Source organism: Neofelis nebulosa, chromosome 12 (genome assembly GCF_028018385.1).
Source record: "Neofelis nebulosa isolate mNeoNeb1 chromosome 12, mNeoNeb1.pri, whole genome shotgun sequence".
NCBI classification, from domain to species: domain Eukaryota; kingdom Metazoa; phylum Chordata; class Mammalia; order Carnivora; family Felidae; genus Neofelis; species Neofelis nebulosa.
Genome location: NC_080793.1, coordinates 70,401,651 through 70,417,848, shown reverse-complemented (window position 1 = coordinate 70,417,848; position 16,198 = coordinate 70,401,651). Strand labels below are relative to the sequence as shown.

At 37.8% G+C, this 16,198-nt stretch overlaps 1 protein-coding gene across 4 annotated transcripts in view; it reads right to left on the bottom strand.

Annotated features, from left to right (window-relative positions):
- KIF27 (kinesin family member 27) overlaps positions 1-16,198 on the bottom strand; it is a 93,184-nt gene that overhangs the window by 50,613 nt on the left and 26,373 nt on the right. For all 4 annotated transcript variants that reach the window (XM_058695579.1, XM_058695578.1, XM_058695581.1 and 1 more), the window contains exons 5-6: positions 14,251-14,394; positions 4,869-5,075 (exon numbers count right to left, since the gene is read on the bottom strand). In XM_058695579.1, coding sequence (XP_058551562.1) covers positions 4,869-5,075; positions 14,251-14,394 — 351 coding nt within the window. The remainder of the gene's footprint in view (positions 1-4,868; positions 5,076-14,250; positions 14,395-16,198) is intronic.

Here is a 16,198-nt window from a genome sequence, read left to right as displayed (position 1 = left end):
CAGGCATCAAGGTTTCTCTTCATCAGAGGAATGCGAATTATTTCAGGAGCAAATAATACTTTCTGTTCAAAGTCAAACATTGTTCTCTAGAATTGTAATCTGCTTTTAAAATTTCTTTCTACAAAAAACCCCAAAGGAGCCAGCCCAATAATGAACAGCAAATATATTCTACAACAATTAGTAATACCTGGCACCTTCTCACCTAAGTACTGAGTCCTGCTTCCCTTTAGTTGCTTCTGCGTTCCATAGCTCCCCGCTTTAGCATTTTCAACCACACCCCAAACAGTACTAATCACTAATGTAAGTACTCAAATAAGCTGATTAATAATTCAGATTAACTGAGGTGTATACACTAGAAGCCAACATTTTATTCTAACCATTTTCTTCTCTAGAATTATATAGCCATAAAGCTAGAGAGAATTTTAAAGCTTACTGAGTTCAACTATTCTACCCATATTTGGCTCTTATTTATAACATGACCTCTGCTGAAGCATTGGCTGCCGGGGCCCTGGGGCCTCTGGAATCATCTTTGGCAGGTTGTTTTTTTTTTTTTTAAACATTTATTTATTTTTGAGAGACAGAGAGACAGAGCATGAGTGAGGGAGGGGCACAAAACCGAAGCAGGCTCCAGGCTCTGAGCTGTCGGCACAGAGCTCGACGTGGGGCTTGAACCCACGAACTGAGGTCATGACCTGAGCTGAAGCAGGACCCTTAACCAACTGAGCCACCCTGGTGCCCCACATCTTTGGCAGTTTTAAGTGAAGTATTCCCTTAGCACTTCTTCTCCCTGGTCCTGGAGAGTCCAGATTTTTTAAATATATCCCTTAAGAATACTTGGTTGGTTTTCTTAGCATACAGTCGTATGAAGTACTAAAAGTGGTATTAGTTACCTATTGCTTTTATTTCCACTCCATATCAGATTTCATCGAATCTCAAATGCCATCAACTATAAGAGACACCATTATTTTTATCCCATCAAGAAAGAAAAAAAGCTGTCAAACTATGACATGCCATCAATTATAAAACATACCCTGGCATCAAAGATGATAAAATGTGAAAACAACGGGAGTCTTACTATCAATGAAACATGGCAGATTTTCATCAGTATTTGTGATATTGTATTATACCTAAGCATTGACTGACCCCTCTAATTTTTTTCTTTCCAAAGTGCCCTCTGAGTGGGTATAATACTGGCCCTTGGCCTCAAGTATATCGTATTTACCATGTTAAGAAAGTAGACACCTCTGTTATATTTTTTCTTTAGATTTAAATCAAGATTCAACTTTACATTTCATTTGATGAGCTTTGGTATCTATTGAGACAAAGGAGTTTTTTCTCTTTTTTCCTATTAGTTTGATAAATAATACTAAAACTTTTTCTTTCATTTACCTATATACTACTTAGTTGTGAGGGGCAATTTCTTTAGGAATTCTGCATAAGTAGGTATGTTCTATAATTCCATTTTGGTGTTTAACTTTTCAGATTAAGAACCAGTTGAAAACAAATGTGCAATAATAGGAAAAAGTACACAAGATAAGTATTATTTAAAATATTATATTAAATATTTAATATAATAAAATATATTAAATAAACATTTAAGATAATATATCTCAATATATTAAGATAATATGTTAAGGTAAATATTATTCAGCCATTAAAAATCATATGTTATAAAAGAATATTTAATAACTCTCAAATGTTCATGATATGTTAAGTGAGAAAAGCCAGTAATGAAAGTATATGAGTATACGCATAATGTAACAAATAATGCATTTAAAATAAATAAGATCTTTTTGCTCTTTTCTCTCCAATATGTATACACAAGCATTTAAGAAATATTTTTAGTGCCTGGGTGTCTTAGTCAGTTGAGCTGGACTCTTTTTTTTTTTTTAATTTTTTTTTTTTTTAATGTTTATTTATTTTTGAGACAGAGAGAGACAGAGCATGAACGGGGGAGGGTCAGAGAGAGAGGGAGACACAGAATCTGAAACAGGCTCCAGGCTCTGAGCTGTCAGCACAGAGCCCGACGCAGGGCTCGAACTCACATCAGCGAGATCATGACCTGAGCCGAAGTCGGCCGCTTAACCGACTGAGCCACCCAGGCGCCCCTGAGCTGGACTCTTGATTTAGGCTTAGGTCAAGATCTCATGGTTCATGGCTTTGAGCCCCACATCAGGCTCTGTGCTGACAGCCTGCTTGGGATTCTCTCCTTACCCCTCTCTCTTTGCTGCCCCCCCCCATATTCTCTCTCTCTCTCTCTCTCTCTCTCTCAAAATAAATAAATAAACTCAAAAAAAAAAAAAAGAAAAAGAAAATATTAGCTAGAGTTCTGCCAAGGAGATAGAAATCCAGGAGAAAATGAAATGGTATTTCAGATGTCCTCTTGGGAGTAATTTAGTTCATTTCGGTATTCAATATGAAAACTTCCCCTCACTTTTAGAACAAGCAGGACACCAACAAGGCTTGGCATGCCATATGTCTTCCCACGCAAGCCTGCCTTCTCATGTCTGCTGCAGTAACCAGCCCAAACAAGAAAAGGGGCCTAGATTCTTGGACACACGGTAGGAACAAGAGTTCTTAAAACTGCCGATCATATGACTTTTGCATCTTCTTTCTTTTCCCCTCCTTTTAACGGCTAGCAGAGATCTTTTGGGGTAGAAGGAAAATTGTAAAAACAAAACAAAACTCATAACTTGATAATTTGAAACAATAACCACGGAAGTCGTTATTCCATTCATGCCTGTTTCAGGCCTATTCAAACAACTAGAAATAAGAACAAGGGTCTAACTTTTCTCAGGAGCCCACAGAGCTCTATCTCCTCACAGAGTGTACGTGTGTGTGAATGTCTAGTAAAAAGAAGAAAGAGAGACTGAGAGGGAATAAATATGTACAACTTTTGTAATCAGGGGAAAACAAATGTTCTTTAAAAAAAATAAAAGAGGGGCGCCTGGGTGGCGCAGTCGGTTAAGCGTCCGACTTCAGCCAGGTCACGATCTCGCGGTCCGTGAGTTCGAGCCCCGCGTCAGGCTCTGGGCTGATGGCTCGGAGCCTGGAGCCTGTTTCCGATTCTGTGTCTCCCTCTCTCTCTGCCCCTCCCCCGTTCATGCTCTGTCTCTCTCTGTCCCAAAAATAAATTAAAAAACGTTGAAAAAAAAAAATAAAAAATAAATAAAAAAAATAAAAAAAATAAAAGAGGGGCGCCTGGGTGACTCAGTCGGTTAAGCATCTGACTTCAGCTCAGGTCATGACCTCACGGTTTGTGAGTTCAAGTCCCGCATCAGGCTCTGTGCTGACAGACAGCTAAGAGCCTGGATGGAGCCTGCTTCGGATTCTGTGTCTCCCTCTCTCTCTGCCCTTCCCCATGCTCTGTCTCTGTCTCTCAAGAGTAAGTAAACATTAAAAAAAATTTTTAAATAAAAAATAAAAGAATAAACAGAAAATTTATTCACATTACTAGCCAAGAGTTAATAAGTAAATCACTTAAATACAGAAGACGATATATAATCATTAAGTTGAAATCATAGTTATCAAATTTGAATCCTGCAAAAATTTACCTCTCATCCCATGTGTTCTATGAAAATTTACTGTGTATTCACCCATAAAGAAAATATCAATAACTCAGGGGCACCCGGTGGCTCAGTCGGTTAAGCGGCTGACTTCAACTCAGGTCATGATCTCACAGTTCGTAACTTCAAGCCCCGCATCAGGCTCTGTGCTGACAGCTCAGAGCCTGGAGCCGGCTTCAGATTCTTTCTCCCCTCTCTCTCTGCCCCTCCCCCGCTCGTGCTCTCTGTCTCTCAAAACTGAAGAAATGTTAACAAAAAATTTTTAAAAAGAAAAAGTCAATAACTCTACAAAGGAAAACTGAAATTAATAAGAACAGTGATTTAAATTTTAAAACTCAACCACTCAGAGCTAAAAACCACACAGGTTAAGGATAGCACCTGTCTTACTCTGAAGCACGGAGCCTGGGACACAGTAACGCACCCCATAGGCGTGTGTTGAAGACACAGTGTACCAGGCAGTTTTAGCATCACTATCTTATGTAAATCCTCCACACACACCCACGTTTCCCCCAGTCTGACAGATAAGGAACCGGGGGCCCACATGGGTTTAGGCACACATACAGGTCTATACAAAGAGCTTGTGTTCACAGCCAAGCCTACCTGACTACAAAGCCTATGACGCTTCCCATATTTCTTACCCCTTTAATGGTAACCATCACATGGCCTTCGGATCCTTTCCAGTCATAAAATTAATAAATAGACACCAAAATTCATGAATCTGCTACTTAGTCTTCTCCACTAGAGATTTCCATTCCAGTAGAGATTCCTTGATTTTTCATGAGAAATCTGTGTACATATATTTACCACCCACACACATATTTATAAATAAAAATTAAAATGAAACTTCATACTGATCTCCACACGGTCTTGATTATGTCAGCTTGGCAAGACCAGATAATAGACAAATATCATTTTGAAAATAATAAAACAGACCAAATAAATCAAACTAAGCACCCTCCAATCTCATCTCAACTTGGTGTGGTTAAAGACAGAAAAAATTAATGAAGATATCAGACTAAAACATGAAAATATGAAAATATGATGGCATCTGAAAATATGATGGCAAAGGATAGCTTTTTCTCCTTGGTGAATACAGACATCACCTTCAACTATTCCTTCCAAATAAAACTATATATACTCCTATTTATTCATTTTTTGTTAAAAATAAGCATGACTGAAAGCAAGAATATACATAAAAGTCCATGAAACCAAACAGAAAAAGAGAAGGTGCTGAGACTGTACAAATATTATTTTTTACGTATCAAAACCAAAACCAGAAAGAAATCAATGTTTAGACATTACCTTCCTGGAATCTGATCTGGCTGGGATATAAATATAATGCCCCAAACGAGTATCAAACGGTACGGTACATGGCCTCTTTCCAGGTGTCCTGGTGTCTGGCCCGTCTCCACAAGTTTCCGTAGCTGAAGATGTCATTGACAGATCAAGTCTTGCTAGTTCTTCACTCAGTTGATCCACAAGAAGTTGTTGTTCTATTATTTTTTCATTCTTGGTAAAAGAGAGATGAACATGTTTAAAATAGAGAACCCCAGTAAGTGTGTAATGATTAAAAATAAATTGTACATTGCCCGAACTCATGACTACCTTAACAGAACCATAAAACCTCACTGCTCCACAGACTAGCCTTCTGGTGTTCACCAGACGGTTCTGAGTGATAAAAACTTTTGAATAGTAAGCAGTGACAAAGAGAGACTGAAGAGTTAAATACTCAAAGTAAATGCCCCATACATTTTGATTGGTTGGTTTGCCAACCTGAAGCATTCTGATTAGCTGATCTCTATAAATGTTTGGCCTTCCTGAGTGAAATCCAAGCAGGAACAGGAAAGAAGAAAGTTGAAAAGTGGAGGAAGAACTACAAATGGCAGAGGTGGCTGCAAAGGAGACTAACTGGTAACAGGTGCAGTGAAGTGAAAGCCTTTACTCAGGGCAAAAGAAAGCCTAAAGCACAAAGAGATAAAAGATAGGTAGCTGGTAGTCCTGGGAGGAAACAGAACTGGAAAGCAAAGGCTGAACAAATTGTGTCAGGAGTGTGTGTGTGTGTGTGTGTGTGTGTGTGTGTGTGTGTGTTAGGTTTCTACGTATCCTCTAGAGAAACTTTGTCAACTATACCCAATCCAGAAAGCTCTAACATCAATCTCTGTTTTATCAGCACAAAATTATGTAAACAAGAAACTGTCATTCATCTTAATACTTCACACGTACTATACTGTTAAATAGGGGGAAAAAAACCCTAAAGTTTTACAGTGCTCATGCTAAGCTATAAGAAAGCAACCTTATTAAAAACTCATATATTCAGATAATTAAAATATATGCCAATGGCATAGAAGTTGAGGCAGGGGGTGTGATATGGAGTCTTTACACTGTCTGGGAAAGGGTGAAAATACCAATAATATTAGACTTTATTAAATCAAGAGTGCATGGTACACTCTCTAGGGTAACCACCAATAACTAAAAGAGTAAAAGTACAACACCTAAGCTAATGAAGTAAAAATAGAAAAATTAAAAAAACACAATTAATCCAAAAGAAGATAAGGAGAGAAAAAGGAACGCAGAGCAGTTAGGATAAGTAAAAACCACAATGGTGGGATTATAACCACAATATGAAAGGAATTATGTTAAATTCAGAAATGAACTAAGTAATCCAATTAAAAGATTACAATATGTCAGGGGATTGTAAAGTTATCTAACTTGCTGCTTCCAAGAAACACAACTAAAATAGACCCACGAAGATTAAAAATAAGGTGGAAAAGAGACACCAGGTAATGTTAATCAAAAGAAAGCTGGTAGAGCTATGTGAATACCTAAGTAGACTTTAAGGCAAAAGCCAGTGGAAGAGGTAAAAAATATTTAAAGAGTCAATTCACCAGAATGATGTAACAGTCATCATTTCTATGTACTTAATAACACAGCTTCAATATGTATAATGCAAAAATTGTTAGTACTGGGGAGCCGGGATGGCTCAGTTGGTTAAGCGTCTGATCTCACAGCTTGTGAGTTCAAGCCCTCCGGCCAGCTCTGTGCTGAAAGCTCAGAGCCTGCCTCAGATTCTCTGTCTCCCTCTCTCTCTCTCTCTACCCTCCCTTGCTTGTACTAAGATAAATAAATAAACAATAAAAAAAGTTGTTAGTACTTCATGGAAAAGGAAGACAAATCCAAAATTGTAGCAAAAGATTGTAACATGACTCTAAATTACTGATATAACAAAAAGACCCAAAAATGAATAAAAACATAGATATGATTAACAAGATTACCACCACCCAATAATTACAGAATACATATTCCTTTCCAGTACATCTGTAATACCTACAAAAATTGGCCTTATGCTAAGCCACAACGCAAGTTTCTTTTTTTTTTTTTTAACGTTTATTTATTTTTGAGACAGAGAGAGACAGAGCATGAATGGGGGCAGGGCAGAGAGAGAGGGAGACACAGAACGGGAAGCAGGCTCCAGGCTCCGAGCCATCAGCCCAGAGCCCGACGCGGGGCTCGAACTCACGGACTGCGAGATCGTGACCTGAGCTGAAGTCGGACGCTCAACCGACTGAGCCACCCAGGCGCCCCTGCAAGTTTCAACACATTCAAAGGACTGAAATCATATGGACCACAATGCAATTAAGCCAAAAACTCATAAAAAGAAATCCTCGATGTGTTGGAAATAAAGTAACTTATTACCCATGAGTCAGATAAAAGTCATAGTAAATATAAGGAAATATTTTGAGCAGGTAAACTTAGGAGGAAATCTATAACTTAAATGCACATATTATAAAAGAAGAAAAGCTAAAAATCAGTGAACTAAGAATCCTTCTAAAGAATTTAGGAAGATTACCAGCAATGAAAGTGAATCAGTAATCAAAAAACTCCCAAGAAACAAAAAGTCCAGGACCAGACAGCTTCACAGGTGAATTCTACCAAACATTTAAAGAATAATTCTTCTCAAACTATTCCAAAAAATACAAGAGGAAGGAAAACTTCCAAATTCACTCTATGAGGCCCAGCATTACCCTGATCCTAAATCAGATGAAGACACCACAAAAAGAGAAAACTACAGTCCAATATCCTTCATGAATATAGATGCAAAAATCCTCAACAAAATACTAGCAAACCAAATCCAACAATACATTTAAAAAAATCCTTCAGCACAATCAAGTGTGGTTTATTCCTGGAATGCAAGGGTGACTCAATATTCACAGTCAATGTGATATATCACACCAATAAGAGAAAGGATAAAAACCAAATGGTCATTTGAACAGATGCAGAAAAAGCATTTGACAAAGTACAATATCCATTCATGACAGAAACCTTCAACAAAGTAGGTTTAGAGGGAACATACTAAAATATAATCAAGAGCTTATATGAAAAATCCACAGAGAACATCAATGGGAAAAACAGAGCTTTTCCTCAAAGGTTAGGAACAAAACAAGAATATCCACTCTTACCACTATTTTTTTAAGTTTATTTATTTATTTTGAGAGAGAATGAGAGGAAGACAGCAGGGGAGAGAGGGGCAGACAGAGAGGGAGAAAGAGAATCCCAAGCAGGCTCTGCACTGTCAGCATGGAGCCCGATGTGAGGCTTGAACTCACAAACTGTGAGATCATAACCTGAGCTGAAATCAAGAGTTGGGCACTCAATCAACTGAGCCACCCAGGCACCCACCACTTTTTAAAAAATATTTATTTATTTTGAGAAAGAGAGAGGTAGAGAGAGGGGGGACAGAGAGAATCTCAAGCAGGCTCCCATCAGCACAGAGCCAGATGCGGGGCTTGATCTCATAAACTGTGAGATTGTGACCTGAGATGAAACCAAGAGTTGGATGCTTAACTGACTGAGCCACCCAGGTGCCCCTCACTCTTACCACTTTTATGTACTGGAAGTCCTAGCCACAGCAATCAGACAACAAAAGGAAATAAAAGGTATCCAAATTGGTAAGGAAGAAGTAGAACTCTATTTGCAGAGGACATGACACTATATACAGAAAATCCTAAAGACTCCACCAAAAAACTGCTAGAACTGATCAATGAATTCAGTAGTCACAAGATACAAAATCAAAGTTCAGAAATCTGTCTCATTCCTCTACACTAATTATGAAGCAGCAGAAAGAAAATTAAATAACCCCATTTACGACTGCACCAAAAATAATAAAATATCTAGGAAGAAACTTAACCAAAGAGGTGGAAGACTTGTATAGGTGAAAACTATAAAATATTGATGAAAGTAATTGAAGATACACAAAGAAATGGAAAGACACTCCATGCTTATGGATTGGAAGAATACTGTGAAAATGTCTATACTACTCAAAGCAATCTACACATCGAAGGCAATCCCTATCAAGATAGCAACAGGATTTTTCAAAGAACTAGAACAAACAATCTTACAATTTCTATGGGACCACAAAAGACCCTGAATAGCCCGAGCAGTCTTCAAAAAGAAAAACAAAACTGGAGGCATCTCAATTCCCAAGTTATATCACAAAGCTGTAGCAATTAAAACAGTATGGTACTGGCACAAAAATGGACACATAGATCCACAGAACAGAACAGAAACCCCAGAAGAAAAGCCACAATTATATGGTCAATTAATCTTCAACAAAGGAGGATAGAGTATGCATGGAAAAGACAGTCTCTTTGACAAATAGCGTTAGGAACACTGGAGAGCTACGTGCAAAAGAATGAACCTGGGCCTCTTTCTTTCATACACAAAAATAAATTAAAAATGGACTGAAAGCTTAAATGTGAGACTGGAAGCCATAAAAATCTTTGAAGACAGCATAAGCAGTAATCTCTCTGACACTGGCCATTAGCAACTTCTTACTAGGTATGTCTCCTGGGGCAAGGGAAACAAAAGCAAAAAAAAACTATTGGGACTACATCAAAATAAAAAGGTTCTGTACAGTGAAGGACATAATCGATGAAACTAAAAGGTAAACCTACTGGATGGGAGAAGATATTTGCAAATGATATATCCGATAAAGGATTAGTATCCAAAATATGTAAAGAACTGATACAACTCAACAACCCAAAAAACAAACAATCCAATTTAAAAATGTGCAGAAGTCACAAACAGACATTTATTCAAAGAAGACATCCAGATGGCCAACAGACACAGGAAAATTTGCTCAACATCTCTCATCATCAGGGAAATGTAAATCAAAACTACAATGAGATACCACCTCACATCTGTCAGAATGGCTAAAATCAACAACACAAGAAACAGCAGGTGTTAGGGAGATGTGGAGAAAAAGGAACCTTCTTACACTACTGGTGGGAATGCAAACTGGTACAGCCACTGTGGAAAATAGTATGGAGGTTCCTCAAAACATTAAAAATAAAACTACCCTAGGATCCAGTAATCACACTACTGAGTATTTATCTCCAAAATACAAAAACATTAATTCAAAGGGATACATACACCCTTATGTTTATAGCAGTATTATTTTTTTAATGTGTTATTTATTTGTTTTGTTCAAATGCAAGTTAGTTTATTCAGGTGTAGAACTTAGTGATTCATCACTTACATATAACACCCAGTGCTTATGCCAACAAGTGCCCTCCTTAATGCCCATCAACCATTTAGCCCATTCCCCCAACCCAACACCCCATCAGCAACCTTCAGTTTGCTCTCTGTATTTAAGAGTCTCTTACGGTTTGACTCCCTTTCTGTTTTTATCTTATTTTTCCTTCCCTTCCCCTGTTTGTTTTGTTTCTTAAATTCCACATATGAGTGAAATCATATGATATTTGCCTTTCTCTGACTATTTTGCTTTGCATAATACATTCTAGTTCCATCCACATTGTTGCAAATGGCAAAATTTCATTCTGACTGCTGAGTAATATTCCATGCTGTCTATGTGTGTGTGTGTGTGTGTGTGTGTGTGTGTGTATTTGTATAATTTGGCTATTGTTGATAGTGATAGCAGCATTATTTACAATAGCCAAGAAATGGAAGCAGCCTAAGTGTGCACTAATAGATGAATGGATAAAGAAGATGTGGCATTTACACATATAGCATATATATACACATCATATATATATAATGTGTATATATATGAATATTATTCAGCCATAAAAAAGAATGAAATCCTGTCTTTTGCAAGGACAAAAATGGATCCAGAAACTATAAATGCCAAATGACATAAGTCAGAGAAATACAAATATTATATTATTTCACTCATATGTGAAATTTAAGAAATAAACAAGCAAAGGAAATTTTAAAAAGAGAAAGACAAACCAAGAAACACTCTTTGCTATAAAGGACAAACTGATGGTTACCAGAGGGGTGGTGGGTGGGGAGATGGGTGAAATAGGTGAAGGGAATTAAGAGTACACTTACCATAATGAGCACTGAGTAATGTATAGAATTGTTGAATCACTATATTGTACACCATATAACACTGTATGTAAATTACACTGGGATTAGAATTTAAAACTTAAAAAAAAATGAAACTTTCATCAGCAAAACTAAAAGGCAACTGACAGAATGGGAGAAGATATTTGCAAATGACATATCAGATAAATCGTTACTATCCAAAATCTATAAAGAACTTATCAAACTCAACACCCAAAAAACAAATAATCCAGTGAAAAAATGGGCAAAAGACATGAATAGACACTTCTCCAAGGAAGACATCCAGATGGCCAACCGACACATGAAAAAATACTCAACATCACTCATCATCAAGGAAATACAAATCAAAACTACAATGAGATACCACCTCACACCTATCAGAATGGCTAACATTAACAACTCAGGCAAAGACAGATGTTGGCAAGGATGCAGAGAAAGAGGATCTCTTTTGCATTGTTGGTGGGAATGCAAGCTGGTGCAGCCACTCTGGAAAACAGTATGGAGGTTCCTCAAAAAACTAAAAATAGAACTACCCTACGACCTAGCAATTGCACTACTAGGCATTTATCCAAGGGATACAGGTGGGCTGTTTCGAAGGGACACATGCACCCCAATGTTTATAGCAGTGCTATTGATAATAGCCAAAGTATGGAAAGAGCCCAAATGTCTATCGATGGATGAATGGATAAAGAAGGTGTGGTATATATATACAATGGAGTATTACTCTGCAATCAAAAAGAATGAAATCTTTCCATTTGCAACTACGTGGATGGAACTGGAGGGTATTATGGTAAGTGAAAGTAGTCAGTCAGAGAAAGACAAATATCATATGACTTCATTCATATGAGGACTTTAAGAGACAAAACATGAACATAAGGGAAGGGAAACAAAAATAATATAAAAACAGGGAGGGGAACAAAACATAAGAGACTCATAAATATGGAGAACAAACAGAGGGTTACTGGAGGGGGTGGGGGAGAGGGGATGGGCTAAATGGGGAAGGGGCACTAAGGAATCTATCCCTGAAATCATTGTTGCACTGTATGCTAACTAATTTGGATATAAATTTAAAAAATAAAATTTAAAAAAAACCCCGAAACTTTCAGAGAAATAAAAAAATTAACAACAAACATTGATAAGCATGTGGAGCAAGAGGCATATTCATACAGTACCGATGTGAGTGTAAACTGGAAAAAGAGTTTGATATTATTTGTTAAAGTTGAAAATTCGCCTTCTCTATGACCTACCAATCCAACTTCCAGGAACAAATCCAAAACAAATGTATGTGCGTGTGCACCAACAAACACCTATGACAAAATGTCCATCCCAGTAAGGACTGAGTAATGTACAGAATTATTGAATCACTATATTAGACACCTCAAACTAATACAACATTGTTAATTATACCAGAATTAAGAAAATAAAAAGAGAGTACCTAGCTGATTCAGTGAGTAAAGCACATGGCTCTTGATCAATGAGTTCAAGCCCCACTTTGGGTGCAGAGATTACTCAAAAAATAAAATCTTAAAAAAAAAAAAACAAAGAAAATAAAATAAATACAATGTCCATCACCAAAAAACATTCATTAAGAGTAGAAGAGAAACATAAATTGCCATATATTCATACAATGAAATCCTATATGTCTATAAACCTAAACAGGCTACAGTTACACACATGATAGGTGAATCAGAACAAAAACAAAAACAAAAAAAAACTTTCAATAAAGGCAACTAGATACTAAAGAATATATGTACTGAATGATTAAATTTCTTAAAATTCCAACAAGTAAACTGTAGTATTCAAAGATACAGAGTAAAACCACAAAGCAAACCAAGGAAAGCAATACTATCAAGTGAGGAAAGCGGCTCTCTCTGATCAGGACCAACTAAGGACTTCTAAGGGGCAGAGAGCTGACTATTTTTTGACAGTTTACTATTTACCAGCTGGTTACCCAGCTGCTGCTCTCTTTGTGATACAACACTGCATGGTACATTTTGTTTTGTTTATGTTTTATGTTTTTAAACTATTATAGAATTAGAAGAGTTAAAAAAGGAAACAAAAATGAAATGTCAAAATCAAAATCTAACTTGTGCTGGATCAGGTTATTCCTCCCTGATAGGAACCTAAAGGCTTTAAATGAAATTAACTGTTTGGGGCTGTGGGAAGTGCCCCACCAGGGATGGGGGTGGGCATGTTCACAGCCGAGAAGTATAATATTTAGAGACACTAGGGAAGCTAAGATAGAAAAGTAGAAAGTTTAACCAAGGTTAAAGAGCAAATCACTGATAAGAGTATAAAAGGATTATCTAATAAATTTTAAAGTATGTGTTTACTTTCCAACTCTTAACAACATCATGTTGCCTATTACCTTGGCAAACAGCAGAATGGAAAAACATGGAGAAAAGGTAACTGTAATATGATATGCAAATTAAGTTGTGTATCACCTTCATATTTGTGAAAGTCAGGCTAACAATAAAAATGTTTTCTCCTCGGGGGGCCTGGGTGGCACAGTCAGTTAAGCGTCTGACATCAGCTCAGGTCATGATCTTGCAGTCCGTGGGGTCAAGCCCCACATAGGGCTCTGTGCTGACAGCTCAGAGCCTGGAGCCTGCTTTGGATTGTGTCTCCCTCCCTCTCTGCCCCACCCCCGCTCATGATATCTCTCTCTCTCTCTCTCTCTCTCTCTCTCTGTCTCTCAAAGATAAATAAACATTAAAAAAAATTTTTTTTTAAATAACTGGGATGAGGGGCGTCTGGGTGGCTCAGTCGGTTGAGCGTCCGACTTCGGCTCAGGTCAAGATCTCGTGGTCCGTGAGTTCGAGCCCCGCGTCAGGCTCTGTGCTGACCACTCAGAGCCTGGAGCCTGTTTCGGATTCTGTGTCTCCCTCTCTCTCTGACCCTCCCCCGTTCATGCTCTGTCTCTCTCTGTCTCAAAAATAAATAAACGTTAAAAAAAAAATTTTTTTTTTAAATAACTGGGATGAAATATCTCCTTTAAAAAATAAAGTTAATAAAATAATAAAATAAAATAAAATAAAATAAAATAAAATAAAATGCTATTCTGGGGCGGCTGGTGGCTCAGTCAGTTAAGCATCTGACTCTTGATTTTGGCCCATGGTTCGTGACATCAAGCCCCACATCAGGCTCTGCACTAAAAGTGTGGAGCCTGCTTGGGATTCTCTCTCTCCCTCTCTCTCTGGCCCTCCCCTGCTCTCTTTCACTGTCTCTCTCTCTCAAATAAATAAACTTAAAATGCTATTCTTTTAGCCAAGTACTATTCAACTAAATCTACAGCACTAGATAGGTCAAGAAACTCTACCTGCAATCTATTGACGTTTTGTGCTTCTTTCAAAGATACCACGTGTCCTTTGTTTTCCTGGACCATCATTTGCACTTGATTCTTCAGTTCCTTCACCTGCAGTTCCTTCTGATTAAATACAACTTCATCAGCAGCCAGTGCACACTGGGAGGAGGGAAAGAAAGCACAAGAGATTCACCACAGAAAGTACTCCAGACAGCCCAGAAAATACCACAAAAACTGGGATTTCATGATGGTTTGACAACGTCTCTCGAAATTTTTCTCATCCTATTCATTTTCAATTTTTTTTGTTTTCTGTAGAAGAAAGGCAGAAACAGTTCGAGGACCTGTCATTGCTATAACCGAAGAATTAATTACCATAAAGATACAAAGACTTTCCTGGTTTTTATTTCCTGAATTTTAAAACAAAAACAGTCACTTGATTTCTAGACTACACTCAGGAGGAGTTATTTTTACAAGTTTGCTAGAATTGCCATGAGATTTTTTTTTTTTTTTGCCATGAGACTTTTAAATGTGGGTTTTTAAAAATCAAAGAGGTCACATTTTCCAAACTGACCTATAGAGTTAAGAACACATTTGGATCTTTTAAATAAAGAATATTTTGTAATTCAAAAAAAATTTTTTTTTAATGTTTATTTTTGAGAGAGAGAGAGCACAAGCAGGAAAGGGGCAGAGAGAGACACACACAAGATCCAAAGCAGGCTCCAGGCTCTGAGCTGTCAGCACGGTGCCTGATGCGGGGCTCGAACCCACAAGCCATGAGATCACGACCTGAGCCAAAGTCAGACACTTAACTGACTAAGTCACTCAGTCGCCCCAAATATTTGGTAATTTTATGCACTTTCACTATGAAGAGATATTTTGAAGATAATTTAAAAATATGGTTAAACAAATAGTTTTCTTAATTTCCAATGAATTATGCCTGCTTTCAAATAAACTTGAGATACGCAAGTAATACTTTTAAAACAATTTTTAAATTAAATAAACTGAAAGAAATTTAATATTTGTTGAGTGAATTTTATGCTAGGGGCACCTGGGTGGCTCAGCTGGTTAAGCGTCCGACTTGATTTCAGTTCAGGTCATGGTCTCACAGTTCATGGGATTGAGCCCTGCGTTGGCCTCTGCACTGAGAGTGCAGAGTTTTGCCTGGGTTTCTCTCCCTCTCTCTCTCTCCTCCTCCCTCTCTCTCTCTCAAAATAAATAAATAATTTTTTTAAAGTGTATTTTATGCTAGATAGTGACTTGACATTTTAAAAATATCTCACTGTGGGGCGCCTAGGTGACTCAGTCGGTTCAGTGTCCGACTTCGGGTCAGGTCATGATCTCACAGTTCATGAGTTCAAGCCCCACGTTGGGCTCTGTGCTGATAGCTCAGAGCCTGGAGCCTGCTCCGGATTCTGCATCTCCCTCTCTCTCTCTGCCCCCTAACCCACTCGCATTCTGTCTCTGTCTCTCTCAAAAAGAAATAAACATTAAAAATAAATAATTCGGGGCCCCTGGGTGACTCAGTCGGTTAAGCGTCCGACTTCGGCTCAGGTCACGATCTCATGGTCCGTGAGTTCGAGCCCCGCGTCGGGCTCTGTGCTGACAGCCCAAAGCCTGGAGCCTGCTTCGGATTCTGTGTCTCCCTCTCTCTCTCTGCTCCTCCCCCGTTCATGCTCTGTCTCTCTCTGTCTCAAAAATAAATAAACATTTAAAAATAAATAAATAAATAAATAAATAAACATTAAAAATACATTTAAAAAAATCTCACTGAATAGACATGATTCTTTTTTCATGAAGAAACCAAGAGATTAAAACCTTTTCCCAAGATGACCCAGTAGATAAACCAAACTCCTGACCTTCAATCCCAGGGTCTTTCTGGATCAAACCCCATGCTCTTTCTACTAAGCTATAGGAAAACACAAGAACAAGAGCTGATTTACAAAAATAGTGTTCCCTTTACAAG